Here is a 22044-nt window from a genome sequence, read left to right on the forward strand (position 1 = left end):
TCTGATGTTGTCAAAGAGGAGATTGAGCTATACAAGATGGCTAAAGTCATTTCTGTGGATGCAAATCCACTGAAATGGTGGAAAGACAATGAGCATCAGTACCCAAATTTGTCCAAGCTCTCCAAACATTATCTTGCTGTGCAAGCAACAAGTGTGGCAAGTGAGAGAGTGTTCTCCACAGCAGGGGACATTGTGACCGCTCAAAGAGCAGCCCTTTCTCCAGAGAATGTGGACATTCTCATCTTCTTAAAGAAAAACTTGAAAATGTAAAAATAACAGTTGTCTTGTCTGGCCATAAATATGTAAATAGTTCATATTTTGATAACTCAAAGAGCATCTCTCTCTCTAGATAAAGATAACAACATATCTTTGTTAAAGAAAAAAACTTGAAAGAAGAATGTAAAAATGACAGTTGTCATTCTCAGGGGACAAAAAAGTCCAAACTACTTATTTTTTTATGTTCAACTGTTAGGATATAGTTTAAGGCTCTAATTGTTCCATGACTTTGGACATGACTGTCATATTTTTCATTTATTTATTTTGTTTTGTTGCACATTGTTATTTTAAGAGTAGTGCACACTGCTGAAACCAAAGAGTCACAAGATGGCATAGTTAATTTTGATTACTCAAAGAGCAGATAACAACATATCTTAATTATAGAAAAACTTGAAAGAAGAAAGTAAAAATGACAGTTGTCATTCTCAGGGGATAAACATTGTTATTTTAAGAGTAGTGCACACTGCTGTAACCAAAAAGAGTCACTAGATGGCAGGCACCCTCTGTGACTTCTCATTTTTGTTATTATTATTGTTATTATGTTTGTTTTTGTTGTTTTCCACTTGACTGAGAACAAGATTGTTACCTTTATATTGTAAATAAATTATTTAAATTTGACCATTAGTGCCTACATTACACAAGAATAATGGAAATTGCATCACTTATATGTAGCCCATTTTTTGAAATAAGATTTACTGTACAAAATTTAATGAATAAAACCAATAATCCTAAACTAGACTAGTCTAAAAATGGCATAGGCCTCTGTGCTGTAAGAAAAAGAAAAAAAATCGAGAATTGAATCGAATCGTGACCCTAAAATCGAAAATCAAATCGAATCGAGGATTTGGAGAATCGTGACACCCCTAGTTAGGATCTACTGTGCATATAAAGAACACCTGAGACTTTGGTGTTGCATGAGTACTTTGGAGGCTTTTACTGACATGCTGATGCTTTTTGTGGTAACCGATATCCCATCAATTTCAGTGTACCTTAATCCAAACGTCTCTCAAATTAGAATATGAGGTCCAATTTTAAGACTTTGAGGTTGAGTAAGTGATACAAACAATAACTTACCATTATTGAATTACACATAAAAACTTTTTTTTAATGAAATAAAGGCTGTAAACACAACACTGCAGCAAGAGTCAACAGTGCATCTCATGTGTTCACAGGCACATTAAACATTTTCTCCTGTGCTCAAGGTGTGTAGACCAGATACTAAAATCCACTCAACAGCCACTGAAATCCCTTTGTTGTGTCCTGAAGGTAAATAGGGCAGGCGAATAGCTGACACTTTCATCCTCAAATATTATGAGATCAGTTTAACTGAAAGTAATTCCCACTGGCCTCACAATAACAATAATTCACAGCAACAAGAAAAATATGACACACACGCTTGTTTACGTAAACAAAGAGATACCCACACTGGAACACACCCTTGAGAAATGGCAGTAAAATACACTTGCGGAGAGAAGCATCATCAGGGCCACTTAAACAAAACACAAACATTCCTATGTAACCACCAAAATACATACAAGTGCTGAGTCAACACCATTGACTGTATAATGAAGATGGACATCGTGGAAGCTCCCTAAAACATCTCTATCACCCCCTGGTGGCTGGCTGCAGTATGGGTCATAAAGCCCGCCACTTCAATGTTGGCAAATGGCACATGGGCAAAAAAATACACGTCAAATATTTTTTCCCAAAGATGTTTCCTGTCATTTTAGGTACTTCCTGTCACACTTACGTCATTCAAGTCTTTATTCATTATTCATTATTATTTATTCATTAACAGCTGTGTGTGCCAATCAGTGTGCTCATGATCAATGATGCTGCTTTCAATTGGACAGGCGGCAAGAATTCAATACCATGGAGATCACTACTGCGCCTTGTTTAAATGATGTAACCAATGTGAGAGAGCAGCAGCTGTATCGGGATACTCTGACTTCATTTTTTGTCTACTGAGAGGAAGTAGAGACGTGTCCATTTTCTTCTACAATCAAGAGTCGAAACAAATGGTTGTGCACTTGTCTATCACAAACTGATCAGTAGATTACTATAATATACAAGCAACAAATATAATCTGGACACTCTGGTCACAGCTCTCCATCATGTTATTTAATTGTGATTTCAGAAATTAAATCATTTTTGTACATTATGAAACAAAACAGAGGAGAAAAATAAATACGTAATCTGTGGTGCAGATTTAAAACAAGCTTTCAGGTTTGATTTAAAAGTAATAAGTGTTGAGTCAAGTCTCACATCTTCATATCACAAAGCATGGGGGCTAAAAAAAAAAAAAAAAAAGAAAAAAAGAAAAAAAGAAGAAGAAGCTGGTAAGCTACAGTAAGTGGAACCCCAGAGGCTCATTCATATTGTAATAACATCTGCCTTGATCCAGACTGTAACTGCAACAGAGACTAGAGGAGGAGGCTTTAAACCACTAGGGGCCTTCAGCTGGTGGCATATGCCTCAACAGCTCTCATAGCAACCCTCCAGCGACAGCTGATCAGCATCTTATATCATCGCTTTGAGGTGAGATGCCGCCAGTAGGACTCCACAGGCCCACAACGACACAAACGTGAAAGAGCACTTTATGAGTGAGCTACAAGCCAAACCCCCAGGCACAGATAGAAGGCTACTCCAGATCAGATAGCAGGGACACTATATGAGCCTGTACTGACAACTGTGACAAAACGCTAAATCTGGAATGAAGTGTGACCTTGGGATGAAGAGCCCCGGGAGAAAACCTCAAACTGACTGGCGCTGTTACATGAAGAAAAGCATCTGTCTGTTATGTACTATACTGCACCAGCTACAGTAGCTTTTAGAAGAAAATAGGGCTTTACTGCCACTGATCGTTCCCAAGACGGAAAAAATCCTAAAGAGTTGGGTGGGGATGATGGTTATAGTGAGAATCAGAGAAATCAAAAACATTTGTTTCCTGTTTTGTTTATATGTACATCTGGATGTGCGCTACAGGCTAGTGCTGCCCCAGTTATGGGAGTCTTTTGTGTATTATTGCACTTGATTCCTCACCTGCATTTTTCATGACTTAAAAGCGTTTTACGTGTACTTTTGTCCCAATTTTCTTACTTTGTTCTATTTTTATTTTTCTATAAACAAAATTGCAGGCAATGGTTATATGAAAAGTACAGGTGAAGAAGCCACTTTTACAAAGTGTTGTTATCAGCAGGACTTGGCATTGATTGTGGCCAAAGGACTGGAGCTGAGGGGGGAAGGGCTGTGTTAACTCTGGCAAAGAGGGGCTAATCAGCAGGTACAGCTCCAGAGAAAACAGGTCGCTTCTGCTGTGTTTGTGTGTCTGAGCTTATGGTTTCTTTTGAGCATGTATTCACAGGAATCTTTTGTCTGGACCGCAACAGCAGGGCCAGCCCTATAAACAAGAAAGTCCATGACCGAGACTGACTGATGAAGTTAGGGCTGAATCCAAATGCCCACCCCCTGGACTTGCAGACTGAGCCCTGGTGGAGTTCAGCTGTAAGTGATGTGACGTGTTTACTGTCATCATGTAAAGTCTGTGAGGGCAGAGACTGCAAGCGGCTGACAGACAGCCCTGGAGACTGTTTTACTCGTTGCCGTGGAAACGTTCAACTATAGCTGCTGTCATATTCATATACAGTACAGGCCAAAAGTTTGGACACACCTTCTCATTCAATGCGTTTTCTTTATTTTCATGACTATTTACATTGTAGATTCTCACTGAAGGCATCAAAACTATGAATGAACACATGTGGAGTTATGTACTTAACAAAAAAAGGTGAAATAACTGAAAACATGTTTTATATTCTAGTTTCTTCAAAATAGCCACCCTTTGCTCTGATTACTGCTTTGCACACTCTTGGCATTCTCTCCATGAGCTTCAAGAGGTAGTCACCTGAAATGGTTTTCCAACAGTCTTGAAGGAGTTCCCAGAGGTGTTTAGCACTTGTTGGCCCCTTTGCCTTCACTCTGCGGTCCAGCTCACCCCAAACCATCTCGATTGGGTTCAGGTCCGGTGACTGTGGAGGCCAGGTCATCTGCCGCAGCACTCCATCACTCTCCTTCTTGGTCAAATAGCCCTTACACAGCCTGGAGGTGTGTTTGGGGTCATTGTCCTGTTGAAAAATAAATGATCGTCCAACTAAACGCAAACCGGATGGGATGGCATGTCGCTGCAGGATGCTGTGGTAGCCATGCTGGTTCAGTGTGCCTTCAATTTTGAATAAATCCCCAACAGTGTCACCAGCAAAACACCCCCACACCATCACACCACCTCCTCCTCCATGCTTCACAGTGGGAACCAGGCATGTGGAATCCATCCGTTCACCTTTTCTGCGTCTCACAAAGACACGGCGGTTGGAACCAAAGATCTCAAATTTGGACTCATCAGACCAAAGCACAGATTTCCACTGGTCTAATGTCCATTCCTTGTGTTTCTTGGCCCAAACAAATCTCTTCTGCTTGTTGCCTCTCCTTAGCAGTGGTTTCCTAGCAGCTATTTGACCATGAAGGCCTGATTGGCGCAGTCTCCTCTTAACAGTTGTTCTAGAGATGGGTCTGCTGCTAGAACTCTGTGTGGCATTCATCTGGTCTCTGATCTGAGCTGCTGTTAACTTGCGATTTCTGAGGCTGGTGACTCGGATGAACTTATCCTCAGAAGCAGAGGTGACTCTTGGTCTTCCTTTCCTGGGTCGGTCCTCATGTGTGCCAGTTTCGTTGTAGCGCTTGATGGTTTTTGCGACTCCACTTGGGGACACATTTAAAGTTTTTGCAATTTTCCGGACTGACTGACCTTCATTTCTTAAAGTAATGATGGCCACTCGTTTTTCTTTAGCTAGCTGATTGGTTCTTGCCATAATATGAATTTTAACAGTTGTCCAATAGGGCTGTCGGCTGTGTATTAACCTGACTTCTGCACAACACAACTGATGGTCCCAACCCCATTGATAAAGCAAGAAATTCCATTAATTAACCCTGATAAGGCACACCTGTGAAGTGGAAACCATTTCAGGTGACTACCTCTTGAAGCTCATCGAGAGAATGCCAAGAGTGTGCAAAGCAGTAATCAGAGCAAAGGGTGGCTATTCTGAAGAAACTAGAATATAAAACATGTTTTCAGTTATTTCACCTTTTTTTGTTAAGTACATAACTCCACATGTGTTCATTCATAGTTTTGATGCCTTCAGTGAGAATCTACAATGTAAATAGTCATGAAAATAAAGAAAACGCATTGAATGAGAAGGTGTGTCCAAACTTTTGGTCTGTACTGTATATGTCATATAAGGTGATGAATAGTGCTGAACTCATCTGTCCCTGCAGATAACAAGATATAAATCCCATGTATAGCCTTTTTTTGTGACCAAACAAAAATGTATTATATATCTCTACATAACAGGCTACAGGTGTTCAAAAACAGAAATGTTTGTAAATAAAGACAGGACTATAATTCAATAAATTGGGCATAACTGACATTAGAAACCTTCTTTTGTTGTTTGTCAGCCATGTTTTAGCCTATTAGACTGTGCAACCTGATAAGCTGCAATAATAAAATGCATTTTCAGTCTCTCTACAGCCTAGATTTCTACATATCCCTGTATCATGATGTGGTTGAATATTACTTCTGGCCTTCACAATTCAAGCAACATTTTAGCCCTAACTAACAATAACTATTTTACACATTCATATGTTTTTTTTCTGGCAGTTTTAAAACCCACAATGTCACGTCTGTATTGCAATGAATTGTGAGATATTAAATCAGTGAAGTCTGCTGAAGTCTGCACCCCAAGCGAACTCTCTGGAAGTCTGCAGAAAGTCCGCTCAAGGCCCCTTATGGACTGGCTGAATTGTGGATTCAGACAGCCCTAAGCACTCCCAGACTTCCCGGAAACTTGCCCGCAAAATCCGTGAGTCTGCAAGAGTGGTGAAGTGTGTTTGGATTCAGCCTTACACCATTAGTCGACCGTTGCTTCCTGTGTCCATTTCAAATTAAAAGCCCTTGTTTCAAATTAAAACATTTCATACAGTGTCAAGCCATATACTAGGTTTTTGACCTAGTTTTTTATGTTTTATAAATCATGTAGAAAATATTTTGAGTGTTCTAAAAATATAAAATTACTCCACTCTAAAATATCTTGTTACAAATTACATTAGAATGTTTTCAGTCGTGTCAAATATCAGTCACAAACACTAAAAGCAACTGAAGTTTGTATATCAAATGCAGTACAAATAACAGAAATACTGCCCATCTCTGATCACTGTTGTGCAAAGAGGCTTCACACACAAAATCAATCTCGTGTGCCTGTGTACTTGAGGATTCTGGGGGAAATAATTACTCAAAAGATGAGAATCACTCCCATGTAAATTGTTTTACAGTCAGTTTGATGTTCAATTCCAGATTTATGTATTTAGACATTTATTACTTTGACTCAGTTCAGTTGTAATAAAGTAAAAGACTGTTTGTTCCTGTTCCAAACTATCCTTATAATCTGCCTAAAAAATCCACTATCGGTCGATGTCAAATACAAATATACACTTGGTGTCCAAAAAAGTAAAAACAAAACAAACCTGATTATATTGCAATCCCATTTTTGTTATGAATTCAATTTGGCTAATTATTTATTGAGAGTATTAGAGAGGTGCTCGCTGAAGTGTGGCAATTAAGTGTGATTTGGAAAAGGATTGAATTATACTGAAAAGTATTTTAATATTTTGTTCTCCCATGCATGTAAATGGCCATAGACAGAATGTTACAGGCCCCTTATGAATATTATTCCACAACAGAATAGGCTATTTTGCCAAATCAAAACTATAAAAGCAATTAAACAAAGACAAGGCAAGTGAGGACACAACCGCCCCCTCCACACACACATACACACACACCATCATCTGCTATAATCAAATAGTCACAAAAACAGCTGCTAAAGCACTGATTAAGCTTTAGTCAGTACATCCTTCATAGCCCTGGGCATGTGCTGCACAATCCGCTTCGGTTATCAACATTAACAGGAAAATGAGCCTCACGTCTGACTGTGATAACGGCCTCTGAAGTGCCTCTAATGGTTGTTTGGGACACTGCTAAAATTTTGGTCATCTCCCAACCCAATTTTCGCTTTACAGTGTGTGATGGGGACAACAGATACCAAAAAAGTGGTGCCAAAATCTGCTCTGATGTGCTACAAGGACATTTGTGTTTGTTGGGAACATTAAAGCCAGTCAGATACAAAAGGGTTGAGCTGAGTAAAGCCCTTTGTTGGAGGTTTAAATGAATTATTCTAAAAAGAAAACTAGCTAATCTCATTTTTACTATTTATTTCTTTTTAATTTAAGACCTGTAAATGAATAAAACTTAAAGGGTCAAATCATGTTTCATTGTAGAGCGTTAATGATACCTTTCTGCAAAGCTACCTTATTAAAGCCGAACTCCTTACAGACTTTCTTTGAGATAAGAAAAAAAATCACTCCTGCAGCTCTCCAGAGACGGCTCACTTTGCCAGGTTTTACAGTACACAAAGGACTCACTGCAAAAACATGAAAAACAACATGGCCAACAGCTACACTTGCAAGATGAGAGGCTGACTCCCATTGGTGCTCTAGCAACAAAGTCTTTGGAAAGGCATGGACGAGTAATCATGCATGAGGAGGGATAAAAGCTCAGCAAGGGATTCAATGAAGTGGCAAAACATCACCTTTATGGGGAGACACCCATGTATGAGATGACAGCAATGATGAGAAAGCAGAAACCTCCCAGCACGGTGCCAAAGACATTTTTAAAACATCTCACTTTGGTTGATCCGAAAGTAGCTCAAGGTTGAACAGGGCATAAAGATCTGAAGAGATTTAGACTACAAAGAAAAAAGGGTCTTTATAATATCAAATGCACAGAATTGCAATAAACTACTGCATATCATAGAGTCAATCTGAAGATGTGTTATTCCAGTTCCTTCCATCCCGCAGTAAATCTATCCAACATCTGTGATAGCTGTAATCAGTCATTACTTTTACTTGAGGAGCCTGTAATAAAAAGGTTGTCCTCTGGTGGGGATGTCCAGATTGATCCATGGAGCACATTAGATGGGCAGTTAACTGCGAGACCACATTCTCTCACAGGCAGAGGATGAGGCCCAGAGCTCTTTCAGTACAGTATCATTGATCTTTGTGAAGATGGTCTGACACGTCTTTGGCTGCACCAGTAATTGCTAACTGATGGGATGATCATGGAGCAATGCTGTGTACTGTTCAATTTCTGCTTTGTTATTACTTTAAAAGCCACTTCAGCAAGGTCAGGTTGTAATGGTCTTGTCTATGCTCATTCATTCACCTTAAACTGCAGAGGGGCTGGTTATTAGTGCAGAAACAATTGGTCAAAAATTAATTTGTTTGATAATCAATAATCATTTAATTCAACCAAAAATCTGAAATACTTTTTGGCTCCAGCTTCTTAAATGTGAGGATTTTCTGTGTTCTGTCTTTTGCGTCACTGTAAATTGGTTGTCTTTGTAATCTGGTCTGTTGGAACAACAAAACAAGCTTTTAAAAGGCATCATAGTTGATTTCTGGAAATTATGAAGGGCATTTTTCACCATTTAAACATTACTTAAAGGGATAGTGCACGTGGTGCACAGAGAGGCAGTTAGCGCTACAGGCTACAATGAGGCTAAAAACAGAATTCAAATGACGTATTTCCAAACAACGTTTTATGTCGGGGCTTCAGGACACTTGGATCACTACGGACGAGCAGTATGGAGATATTTTGTGGTTTCAATTATGTGTTTTTGGACGTTTTAATCTGGGGCGCCATAAGGCTCCATTAGGTGGAGTTGTGTTGCTACCCACTCTCCCCTGGGATCTCCACAAGTGTTGTGAGGACTCTGAGTAGATAATGGCTGAATTTTCATTTTTGGGTTAATTTCCCAGACAGGCAGGGATCTCTGGGGAAAGTCAAACAACGTTCATCTGCGCATAATGCGATGACACACAGCTGGTTGAATATCAGTAAAGTTTCCCTGCTTCCCTTGACTGGTTCCTGTACAGCAGGATCGGTCTTTGTTTCACTGTTATAATCATTAAAAAGCAAAAGCAGCATGTGTATACATTCAGTAGGCTATATCTTCAGTAGCTAGCTAGCTAACCCTGCACTTTTCAGGGTGTGATTTTGGTTTTGGAACAGGGAAGAAACGTATATAGCTTTCCAACCTCTCCAGGTAACGAGTATTATTAATACATGATGTGCCCCAGGCACAACATTTAGCTCCAAGTCCACAAAACCAGCCTGAAAATGAAGAGAATCTGAAACGACTACATTAGTCAATGGAGCAAAGCTGTGTTGTTGTCGGACCCTGGTCTGAGCTGGCCTGATGCTACGTTATGATTGGTCAGTCTGCATCTGGGGGCGGGACTTAGTAAAGGGTCAGTTCCAGTTAACATTAGAATCATATTCATTTGTATTTCCTTTGGGTGAAGAAGGTAGCTTATATTGAACGCTCCTGCTTTCCTTGCTAATATCCATGCTATCACTTTGACACACACACGATCTGGTTTAAGTTTAAGTTTATTCACTTTATTAATCCCCCTGAGGGGAAATTCAATGTTTTCACTCTTGCCTGTCAATTACACACAGGTCTGAAAGACACACACATGCACAAACAGGACCTATACATGCACAAAGTGGAGAGATCTCAGAGTGAGGGGGCTGCCCTTTGGTCAGGCGCCCCGAGCGGTTGGGGGGTTCGGTGCCTTGCTCAAGGGCACCTTGGCAGTGCCCAGGAGGTGAACTGGCACCTCTCCAGCCACCAGTCCACGCTCCATATTTTTTGGTCCGGACAGGGAATCGAACAGGCGACCCTCCGGTTCCCAACTCAAGTCCCTATGGACTGAGCTACTGCCGCCCCCATGGTATATATAACCACATCCCCATTCTCTGTTTTAGAAAGAACACTAACTGAATAACAGTAAGTTACTCTGACTTAAGAGGGGCTTTAAAGCACTTAAACACTTTCTCTGTTTCAGACTGAAGCCCTCAGTAGGCGGTAAGCCTTCCTTTCCCTGGACAACTTTTACCATGAAAAAGCAGGACGCATAGAGTTTGACATTCTTAGTCACTAACATAAAATGACATGTAAATGAATGGATACTCGAGCTCTATCATTTGCTCACACTAATCAATGTAACGCCAGCAAGGAAAAAAGCTTTCATCACTGGTCAGTGCAGCACACACAGCCGAGATGTGTCCTAGTTCAGAGTGTGGCGGCTGTGATACAGAGTGTAGTGCTAGTCTAACAATTTAGCCAAGGCAAGGCTCTTGACATTCTAATTAGGGAATTTGCTGCTCCAGTTTAGCAGTGATGGAGCGGGGCTCTTTATCAGGCAGGCCAGGCCACACACCTGGCAAGCTGTGACACCATACCAAGCCAAACTCTCTCAATGGCCCACATCCCTCCACTGCTCTCCACGGACCAAACAAATGAACCCCCGAATGTTCTGGTGAAAACCAGCCAGAGGTAATGACTGACCGGTTTAACAAAAAGACTAAAAGACAAAAGCCAAGTTAATTTCTTCTGTGAGATTTTTCATCAATATATGTAAATAAATGCAGGATTGTCTCATGTAAAATGATCCTCCCCTTAGTTTCCTGTTCAATGTCAAAAGGACATGTGTTTTTTAAACTGTTTGGTCTGATCTGTGACCACCTCGAAGCTATCATCTGTCATCACTGCAGCTTTGAATTTTGCCCTCTAAGACTTGCACTGACAACCTAATTACATCCAGTGTGATTAACGTGCTTTAAAGGTGCTAACGTAAAAAGTATTTTCCCAAGAGACAGAGACACAGGGAGAGGGAATGGGGGGGTGGAGAGAGTGCTAAGTGCTGACAAGCAGCTGCAGTGCTACACAGGTGAAAACACCCATTGATGCCAAAAGATTATGTTAAAATACGGGATAATGAGAGGAAAATAAAGGAGCTATTAATCAGGTGAAAAACAAAAGCATGACACCACAGTTCTACAGTGTTTCTTTGCAGATAAGGAACATGGATTTGGTTATATTTAAGTCCGCTTGCTACAGGAGCTACTAAAGATGGGATGGTGCAAATGCGGAGAACAGAGATGTGACTGAGGTGGAGATAAAAGCTGGTCTAAACTGTGATTCACTGAGGTTCAAAGATCAGTCTTGACCTTGAAACCAGCAGTTGTAAAGCGAATCTCACATTTATTCAAAGGTCACTCCTGATGATGACTGAAGGCTTCAAAATGGCTATTAAATGAACGCGGCTTTAAAATTATTTTCACAACTGACTGTATCAGTCAAACAGCTAATGATGTGCAGACTACCGCCACAGATTAAAACACATTAAGGGGTTTAAATCAATTTTAGACACAGACGCATATTTCAAATGAAAAGATGACAAGTTTATAAGGTTGACATGACATTGGCAAGCAGTATTACAGTGATTAAGCATGATGTAAAAGCAGCATCAGAGCAGAGTGCACATGTTTCTCATGAATCTGACTTGCATAAAAAAGCAAAATGTTGAGGGAAAAAAAAGGGGACAAAATATCTCCGACACGCATTTGCCACAAAATCATTTTGTGTGTTTTTTACTTTACTAATGGAACGCTATCAGCTTGTACCTGGAGAGATGTGAAAGCTTTTTCCTTTTCTTTGCTTAAATGTGTCAGTTGCAGCCGGAGAAAAGCAGCACTCATCTCCACTGAACCAAATATTAAAAAAGGAGAGACGTGTGAGTTGCCGTAGTAAACATGGAAAATTATAAGCGTGAATTAAATCAGGTCACAAAATGAGCTGTTTTCAGGAGGATATGTAGACGACCTTGGACGTGGGCACAACAGTGTAACACATTATGCCAGTGGTTCTCGAATTTTTTCTGTCATGCTCTCTTTTGGAGGAAGAAAAATGTTCAACCCCCCAAATAAAATGATGACAAAAGAGTCTTTTACTAGTACTGTTATTTCATGTTCTCAGTATTTCTGAACATGCTGCATATCTTTTTTGTTTTCAGGTAAATGTGCTCGACAGGATTATCAGTTGCAGCATTTACTCACGGACAAACAGAAACCTACACTGTACAATAGGATCGCCTTCAGCTGTCTGCTTTGAGCACATCAGCTTCTCTCATTCCCTCTCCTGTTCAACTAATCACACGCTGCTCACTGAGCTCAGCATGGTGGGGCCCATGAAAAACGACAATTCTCTCTGCGTGTTCTGCAGCATTTGTCTACTACTGGAAGTATCTGTCTGTTCTGTAAACCTACAGGCTCTCTGTGAAAGCACAGTTTGTTTACTGATCAGCATCACATTTTCCCCGCCGTGCATGCGCACCCCACCTGTTATGCCTCTGCGCCCCCAGGTTGGTTGTGCCACACAGTTTGAGAAATGCTGCATTAGGCTGTTATTGGATCACTGACAGAAAAGACAGCTCATTGAGTCCTACATATTTATTAAAAGTGCAAAGCAACAGATCACACAAGAATTACTTTGAATCTGTGCTATGGATGCAACTGAGGATTATTTCCATTATCAAGGAATCATTTGCTCTGTAAAACATCAAAAACCAGTGAAAATATTCCTAGAGCCCAAGAAGACATTATAAAATGTCCTGTCTTGATGAAACAAGGGTCAAAAACCCCAAAAAATCCAATTTCCTATGACATGAGACAAGGGAAAGCAGCCATCGATTATCTGCTGCTGACTAATTTGTGACTAATTGTTGCAGCTCTAATTTGAGCCTGCATCTGTTAAACTGCATAGCAGGGAAGTCTGAGATAAACGGTGCAGAGAAATGAGTGTGCATCTGCAGGTAAACCTACAAGCTCATGTATCTTACCTATCAAAGTGTTCAACAGCGATTCAATCTTCAGCTGAGCTCATCTTTTCTATACATCATTCCTTTCTTGATTCTGTGCCTCCACCTCCATCTGTCAACGTACTACCTCCTTTCATTTCCCTGCTCCAACCATCCATTTGCTCTTTAAAACCTCTTTCCACTTTTACATTCCCTCTCCCCTCCTTTAATTCATCCTTAAAGCCACTTACAGCAGTAATATAGGAGCTGATCAGTCTGCGCTAAATACCTGACAGATGTGCATCAATCATGTTGAGGCAATGAGCACTGACGCGCTCTCAGTCCCACTGTCAGACGTCTGTGAGGGAAAACATGTACACTCCAGCATTGCTAGGGGACAGTACTAAGTCATAGCAGGTGTATTGCTCAGGACTAGGCTCAAGCAGTATCACGATATATCAGGGTATTTCGAAATCTCAATAGCATGATTTTCAAAACCGGCAAAACTACAGATGCTCGTCTTTCTATAAACTGATATGGAAATGCTGTATTGAGGTGATGTACTGCATTGCACAGCGCAAGCCACCAGGGGTCAGTCTCTCTCGTAGAATCAGGTACTTTTTTTTACATCTAACTCAGCAAATTAAAGGTTTATTTTGACCAAACCAGAGTTGTTGAATGTTGGGGCAGTGACACAGTGGACTAACCAACGGTTTTAGTGATTTTTTCTTTTTATCGACGACTTTGAATGAAGTCTGTTCTACAACAACTTAACAAGGCACTTAGGCTAGTCTCGAATTCAGGAGGTGTACGATTTAATTCTTCCGTTTGATAAGGAAAATAGGTGTAAAAATAGTTCCTCTTCTGACATTTTTACGGATTATAAGGATAAAAGAGCTAAAAGACCTCGTAAAACTTAGCAAGTTTACTGCACGGGGTGAGGGTGAGATAGGTGTGTGTGCCAATACGGCTCCCGTGTGTGTAGAAACAGAGTCTGAGCCCTGCAAAAAAACCCTACATGCCATAAACAACAGAGAAAAAAAACAGTATGACACTCTTTATTTATTATTTACCAAAGTTATGAGCACTCATTTCATCTCAGCTCAGTGTGACACCAGGGCCAAAGTACCTGCATGAGCAGCACTTGACAGTTAGCTCACTGAACTGCTGCAGCTCACACATGGACAGCAGTACTGCTGCGACGCAGCTGCAAAGCTACCTGCTGCTATGAGCACTGTGTCTCCACAATTAAAAGCCAGTACTGAGCCGTGAAAGCCATTGCATTATCAACAGCACACTTGTACAAATATTTCACAATAAAAAGCCTTGTGATAACAAATGAAGGGATTCTGTTGACAGAAACATTGTCAGAAGGTTTTTATTTTGAAACGGAAACAAGAAGTATTGAGTTAATTTTTTTTATGTCTGTGTTTGATAGAGACATTGAAACAGTAGTGAAAAGTTTTACAGTGTCAACACTGTTATCAAAAGACCATTTTCATGTTTTTTGTTTTTTTTTTTTTAGCTGAAAACCATGCATGCAGAAAGAAGAGACGGGACTCTGAATGTCGAGAAGTTCTGCAACTGAGCAGCGCTGCCCATGCGGGAAATGTGGCTGCTCTAACCTTTTTACATGGGCACCGGAAAAAAATTAACCAAAAGGTTACTCAACGCACACGCTCTGCTCACGCAGGCAGTGTGGCCGAGGCATGACAGTCTCTTGCATTTTAATGTCATCTATGGCACATGGTGTTTCACTATCTTGCTTAGGAGAGAGACAGACAGTGGTGCAGTGCTTATGACAAACACACTCACCACAGTACTACGGGTGCAACAAAAGCCCTGTGAGTAAAAAGCCAATGAGAATATTACATTATTATCGCAAAAGACGTACAGATGACAAAAATAAAAACTTGACAGAGTACAGTTCATTCAGGTGGGCTACCTCAGGCAAGGCTGCATCGGAGCAACATTAAAATAGGCTACTCTCTTAAAGGGATAGAGACGTTCTCTTTAGAGTGTGACAAGGCCAAAAAGATTAAAGAGAGGGTTTGTTATTTATGTTTTATGTTGTAAATAAATGAATAAATACATTTTAAAAATGAAGGACAAGCTTGGGTGCAGGATTTTTTTGCAATGCACTGCAAAGCTATTCCATTGTAAAATTCAGGCGACACATTAGATTGATTTTAATAACTTTAAAGTACATGAAGAGCACATCTGGGGGCAAAAAGCTTGACAGGGACATCTCTATGGCGAGATGTTACACCGGTTGTTTGTTGTTTTCCCACAAATTTCATCATATACTGTATACCCTGATGAAATGTCAGGAAGGTATGAAATATAAGATGCAGCCTAAACCCACTCAGGAGCCAGGGAAGCGCTTGTGGAGTATGAAGTTGTTTGTATAAGAGGTTCTCAGGGGAGCAACAATACCACAAGCCGAGCAATCAGCCCATTCCTAACAGGGACGTTGTGCATGGGCTCCACACTAGTGCCTTAAGTTGAGTAAAAAAGCAAAGTTGTTTTTTTTTTTTTTTATGGAAAGGCTTTTTGGCTGCAGCTGTTGTTTTGCCACCTTCCAGCCCCCTCTGTATAATTACCTGTAATTGGTCTAAAGTGTAACATGACTTGTTGTGCTGCTTTGCAAAAAAAGAACATCTTTCCTGTTCATTGCCTAGGTTTAACTTTTCTGTTCAGCACTAGATAAGAGTAAAAATGGCCTCTCTTATCTTTCCATCCATCCATGTCCAAGCTCCTCAGAAAACACCTCCGGTGTGTAACCTTTTTTATGTCACTTCTTCTTCTTCATTAATTTTCCTGTCATGACTTCTTAAATCATTCATTTTCATCCACCACCTGCTTGTTATGTTTTCACCAATATTCCCCCTTCCCTCCAAGCTCTTTAAATCCTTCCCCCGTCCGTTTCATCCATCCGTGACGGTCTTCCTGAGTCCCTTGCTCTTCTGTGGCTCATGGATTCCCTATCCGCACAATAAGTGATCAAATGCTCCAGTAAGCCAATCAGGCTACACTAGTGTTCATATTAGTCTGACTCACTCGGTATGAGCAGAAGCACCAAATCAATATTTTTCCTCATCACACTGAAGGCCACACACACACACACACACACACACACACACACACACACCTCTACACACGGCAGCAAGTGAGGTGTCCCAATGCTCCAGGCCTGTGATAAATCATCCAGCCAGTTCCATTCAATCTGCCACCACTCACAGCTGCCTACAGACCCACAGTGGTCGCCCTGATGCCTTGAGGCTCCTGCAAAGCCATAACTGTGATCTGTGTAAGCTACAATATCCAGAAGTGATAAAAATATGAAAATTACATCCATGTCCATGGATTGCATCAACTTTCTGTCCTCATTCTCTCGCCTTCTCTGCAATTTTAAAGTATTTGATCACATAATGCTGGTTCATTCTATCGGATCGTGCAGCTTTTTTTTTTTCATCTCACACGTTGTTTTGATGTGAAATGCTTTCTGTGTTGCTCTGAACCACACACACACACACACACACACACACACACACACACACACACCTCTTTCACAAAGAAAGGCATAATTTGATCTAATACTAATCAATTTTTCGAAAACTCGACATAGTAGCATGATTCTTGATGTTATTGTGATACCTTCTTTTCCATAACCTGACGAGCCAGATGGTTTGTTACACAGGATTATCTAAGAAGATATTATTAGAAACTGTTTGGAAGAAGGGCAGGCACTTTCAAAAAATACTTGGCACGGCACTGGAGGAACCATCTGTCTATCACTGTTGCTGTCACCAAAAAGCAAAAACATCTTTTTCAAACGAGAGACTTCACTGCCATTCGTTGCTTTTCATTCAATAAAGAACTCTAAAATAACTCACCAGTTATGATATCACTGACGCTAATGCAGCACCTACATCAATCTTGGACCCCATCGGCTATCTGTCTGATGACGTGAGCCTCTGGGGATGAGAGCCAATATTTCAGGTTGAGCCAGAGTAGCTGGCAGATATTCGAGGACTTCTTCTTCTGTGCGCTAGTCATTTCAGCTAACCTTCATAAACAGATATTTGCATATGAATGCAATTAATCTTTAATTAATCTTTAAACATAACATAAAGCTAACAAGTCTTCAGACAATAGCCCATGGGGTCTGAGTTTGCAATTTGGCCAATGCATTTCGCCTTGCCACAGGGTAATTTACTTGCCATTCAAATGTGACTGGTCAAAACTCTTCGGACTACAAACTTAAGATACCAAAGTCTTGTCCCCAGGCCTCCACATGTGTTTATAGCAATTATATCTATGCTAACCTCTGTAGGAGTCCCCACCGTTGTTTTTGAAACAACAGTAGCCTCTCTGTGTGTCACACATACCTTAACCACAGCCATAGCTGCCAGTAGCTCCTAAAAGGACGCTCCCTGATTGGTCCGAACAACAATAACGCATTATTTGAAGCCTGGCAAGATGTATTTTTTCATATAATCTTGTGTTCCATGATTCTCGTGATATTGTGAGAATCCAGGTGCCGTGCAATGTACTGTAATCCTTTCCTACCACTAATTCAATTTATATGTTAATGCAAAACACCATGAAGTTTGGAGGGGGGGTCTGTGTGCAAACTCATTTGCAAACAGTCCATACACAGAAGCGGAAGCATACACACACACACACACACACACACACACACACACACACAAGCAAACAAAGAAATCTCATGTGAACTCACCCAGCAAAGCTGACATGTTCTGGAAAATTCTGAGCAGCTCCGGGGTGATGGCTGGGCTGTTCTCCAAAGTCACCAACCTGCATGATGACAGGGAGGGTTGAAGGAGAGCAGGCAGAAGGAAAAAAGAGAGGAGGAAAGAGAAGGGAAGGAGAGAATAAAACAGAAAATAGGGGAAGTTGTGAGAACAGAGCAGCGAAGATATAGATTAGAGGTGGCAAAAGAAAATGGGCAGAGAAATACAGCGGGGCAAATTACAGAGACGGAAAGGAGAAGAGAACATGGGCATCAAAATGGTGGAAAAAATATATAATGCATGGTGAAGTGGGTGTAAAAGGGAAAAGGAAAAAGAAGGAGGCAAAGGAGAGTAATGTTAGTGGGTTGCTCAGTGTAAATAAAAATCTGGCAAAAAGAAACATGTCACATAAATCTGATGATTGGCATACACATTTGTTTCCAAAGCATTTTACATACAAAATAACCAGTCATAAAGAATATGTACTGATAATAGAGAATAAGCTCGGGCTGTAGATAAGTTCAGGCTGCCTCATGGAAAACTGTACATCTACATTAAGATCTTATGATGACATGAATTCACCTGACGTCTCCTAATACTGTATGGCAGTGGATTGTCTAAGTAAATATTTCAGTAAATCCTACTGACATGCTCTACGCTACATTAAATGTATGTTCGCAAAACTGGAAAACCTTTCTGAGATGTCGATGCTACCAGGAAACACTCAGTGATCAAAACACCTCAAATAAAGGCTGGTGAATTTCACCTACAACCCAAGAAGAGACATGAATGACTGATTTGATGCATGCTCCACAGACTAATAGGAAAAAAAAACAAACAAGATAGACAGATACCGAGAGGGCCGCAGAGAGAGAGAGGCAAATCAGCTGATAAAAGATAAAAGCAAAAGAAAATGACACTGACTTTGTAAACAAAGCAAACAAATATTTAGGGCACGGCTGTTTATCAGGCAGAATAAAAGACAAGACAGAGACATAAGACTGTGGCTTTGTGCTACAAGCACACGCAGCATGCTGAACACCGATGCTCTCCACAGACAGGAAAAAAACTGATTAAGCAGGGATGACAGGAGAGGAATAAAAAGGTAACCCTGCAAATTCTCTTCTACTGAACCAAACTTTACAAAGTGAGCGTACTATCTCGCAGCAGATTCTTGAGATAGCTTAAAAAAACGGCACATGCCCGAAACAATAACATGATTGTGATGCACTTGAATTATCGACAGCTTCGTCGCCCATCTAGAGTGGTTCTCCGTGAAAATGTGAGCAATAACAAGATGTCACAGCGAGGCCATTTATAACTATTTATCGACAAAGTGTTTGGATTTGGTTCCCATATATGTACAAAATGTGAGTCAGCAAACTAGACTGGTGACTAATGTGACAAAAGGGCTTGAGTGAATTTAGCGACAGACGAAAAAGGGAAACCAGACAACTACAGTCATAGTATGAACGTGTCGTGTGTGCGTGAATGCAGTCTGACGTGCGAGTGAGACCACTGGGACTTAAAATGCATAGTGTATCTGCATGTGGGATGTGTGTGTCCGTACCAAAGCTCCAGTCCGTCCTCCAGCAAATACACATGTGGCGGCTGGGAAACGTCGGTGCTCAGCTGGATGACAGGAAGAAGGAAAGGGTAGAGGTTCTTACACTCTGCCCCCAGGCCCTGTGAAAACACAGATACAGGAAGTCGATGCCAAATTAGGAACACCTGACAAATAATGCAGACAGAGGGCTTCAAGCACTGTACTTTATGTGCTTTAGCTTAATGGATGTTCCTTGTAGGCCATCAGCCTTATAGAAAGGTTCAACATACCGCTGCTCTGACTCACCCCTTCCTGGCAACGTACACCTTGTCAGAGCACACTGTGCCCATGCTACACCACTTCTTCTTACATGTAAGATGTATCAAGCAGTGAAGGCACACTGTTCCCACTTTCGTTTCGCTGCAATATACATGCCTTATGGTGCAGGAGTTGTTAGGGGATTTTTATGTCCAGTTTATGGCTCTTTTAAAACAGCATGAACCCATTTACTTCAATTGGTTGATTCTAATTCAAGGTCAGCTCAGTGGTCATGCACATTTTAATGACTTTTCAGGTGACATGGGAGTGAGAAGGAGATAATGGAATTTTCCTTTGGTCAGAACTGCTCTTTAAAGTGTAATGCAAAAAACCCATTTGTTCCACATGAACATACAAGTTTTAAGTATGTAGCTATAATGTAAGATGAGGATGGGGAAAGAGCAGCAGTGCAGTGTCATCTTGACCTCTACAGCACCACATGGCTTTTAGCTCACAGAGGACAGCGGTCAAGGACAGTACCACTGAGAACACAGTTGGACACTTAAAACCAAACAATCTCAACATTGGTTTCTTACAGTGAGGCTGAAGCCATACTGTTCATAATCTGTCTCTTCATCTCCACCACCCCTTATTATAGACACAGCCCTATCTGATTATTAGAAGTCTCTCAGTAATACTCTAGGATCATACAGTACTTGGATGTACAGTATATTTCTCCATGTAGGCATTTCGTCTCTGCCTATACAGCTGCTCCCTCTCTGATGCATGTCAGTGAGCTCCAGCCCTGTTGGTGAATTTAATTAATGCAAGCACAAAGTCTTTATCCATTTAGCTACATCCAGTATTCCCTGCACTGTTTAAACAGATTATCTCAAGCGTCATTCAGCAAAATAGCTTGAAAAACAGGCAGATGAACAGAAGGTACCGATATTAAGTCGCGTTTAACTGCCATAATGTCTTTGCTTTACTGTCTCTACATTTAACAGATATGTTAAAAAGACACTCTATATGATCACTTAAATGCAGGGTTTCCCACGCATTTATGTATTTGCGGCGCATCACCACAGTATCAGCATTTGCCGCCACATATTGATTTTCTATTTTTGAAGCTGGACCGTTCATTCAGAGTGCTGTTGTAATATATATATATTTAGGCTACCGTTATGGTTATCCATAGCAACACTCTCTCTCAGCAGACCACACTGGCACAGACGGAGGAAGAGAGCGCCAAGAATGAAATCGTTCATTAACAGCACTCTTATTGTAGTGTAGTCTATAGTTTTCTAACCTACTTTAGATGAAACCGGCTGCGTTCCCATGGAATATTGTGCCCGCAGTCCAATGCTGGACCTGTGTAATGGCAGCAACAGAGTTTGCTTTAACTCATCTCTGCAGTAGCTGCTCTTCCAATCCATCAATCTGATCAGCTCTGACCAATCTGATCACAAATTGATCTGCTAGCCGATCAGTTCTCCACCCCATGACTCAAACTCAACAAACTGCTGCTGAGGGAGACATAGAATTCTGCCTATGCGGCGTTCAGGAACCCAGAAAAACCTCCGAATTCCGACAGTGAACGCAGAGTGATCCGATGACAGTCTATGAAGGAAAACTTTGTCGGAATCTGTTTATTCATCTATGGCGGCATGGTGGTGCAGAGGTTTCTCTGGGTACTCTGGCTTCCTCCCACAGTCCAAAGACATGCAGGTTCATTGGTGACTCTAAATTGGCCGTAGGTGTTAGTGTGAGCATGAATGGTTGTCTGTCTCTATGTGTCAGCCCTGTGATAGTTTGGTGACCTGTCCAGGGTGTACCTTGCCTCTCGCCCAATGTCAGCTGGGATAGGCTCCAGGCCCCTGTGACCCCCAACAGGATAATGTTTGTTCATGTTTGTTCATCTTACTTAAATTACTTTTATTGAAATAAAATGTATCTGGCAGACTGAAAAAGAAATAGTTTTTTGCAGGCTACCAAAAGTTTCATCGTATTTGCAATTTAATAATTTATATAATGTAAAAAAATCAATACTTGGCGTCAATCAAAACAATATTGCCACGCAAAATATCGCAATACTATGCTGAATCATTTTTTTTCTCCTGTCATTTTGTGTAGAACAAACAGTGCCTCTTAATTTCTTAACCAATTTGAGATAACTTTCTGTGTGCTTTTTTTGAACCAAGATGAACTCCAGAACTTCAACCATACATTTGTTTTAATGTCAACATTATATATTGGATGTATAATAAAATCTACATCAGTATGTGGTTCCACGATTTGCTAACTCAAGTCCCTTCAGCTGTGGACTTTCAGTGCCTCCCACAGTTTGCCAGATGTGTACTTGTATTACTCTTTCAAAGGGAGTGTGTCTCTATCACGGAGCGT

At 40.8% G+C, this 22044-nt stretch overlaps 1 protein-coding gene across 1 annotated transcript in view; it reads right to left on the bottom strand.

The window, feature by feature from the left end:
• Nucleotides 1–22044, bottom strand: part of ipo11 (importin 11) — a 199963-nt gene that overhangs the window by 76413 nt on the left and 101506 nt on the right. Inside the window, exons 21-22 of the mRNA XM_033619880.2 lie at nt 19408–19523; nt 17825–17901 (exon numbers count right to left, since the gene is read on the bottom strand). Of these exons, the coding sequence (XP_033475771.1) occupies nt 17825–17901; nt 19408–19523 (193 nt within the window). The remainder of the gene's footprint in view (nt 1–17824; nt 17902–19407; nt 19524–22044) is intronic.

The sequence above is a fragment of the Epinephelus lanceolatus genome, chromosome 9 (genome assembly GCF_041903045.1).
Source record: "Epinephelus lanceolatus isolate andai-2023 chromosome 9, ASM4190304v1, whole genome shotgun sequence".
NCBI lineage: Eukaryota > Metazoa > Chordata > Actinopteri > Perciformes > Serranidae > Epinephelus > Epinephelus lanceolatus.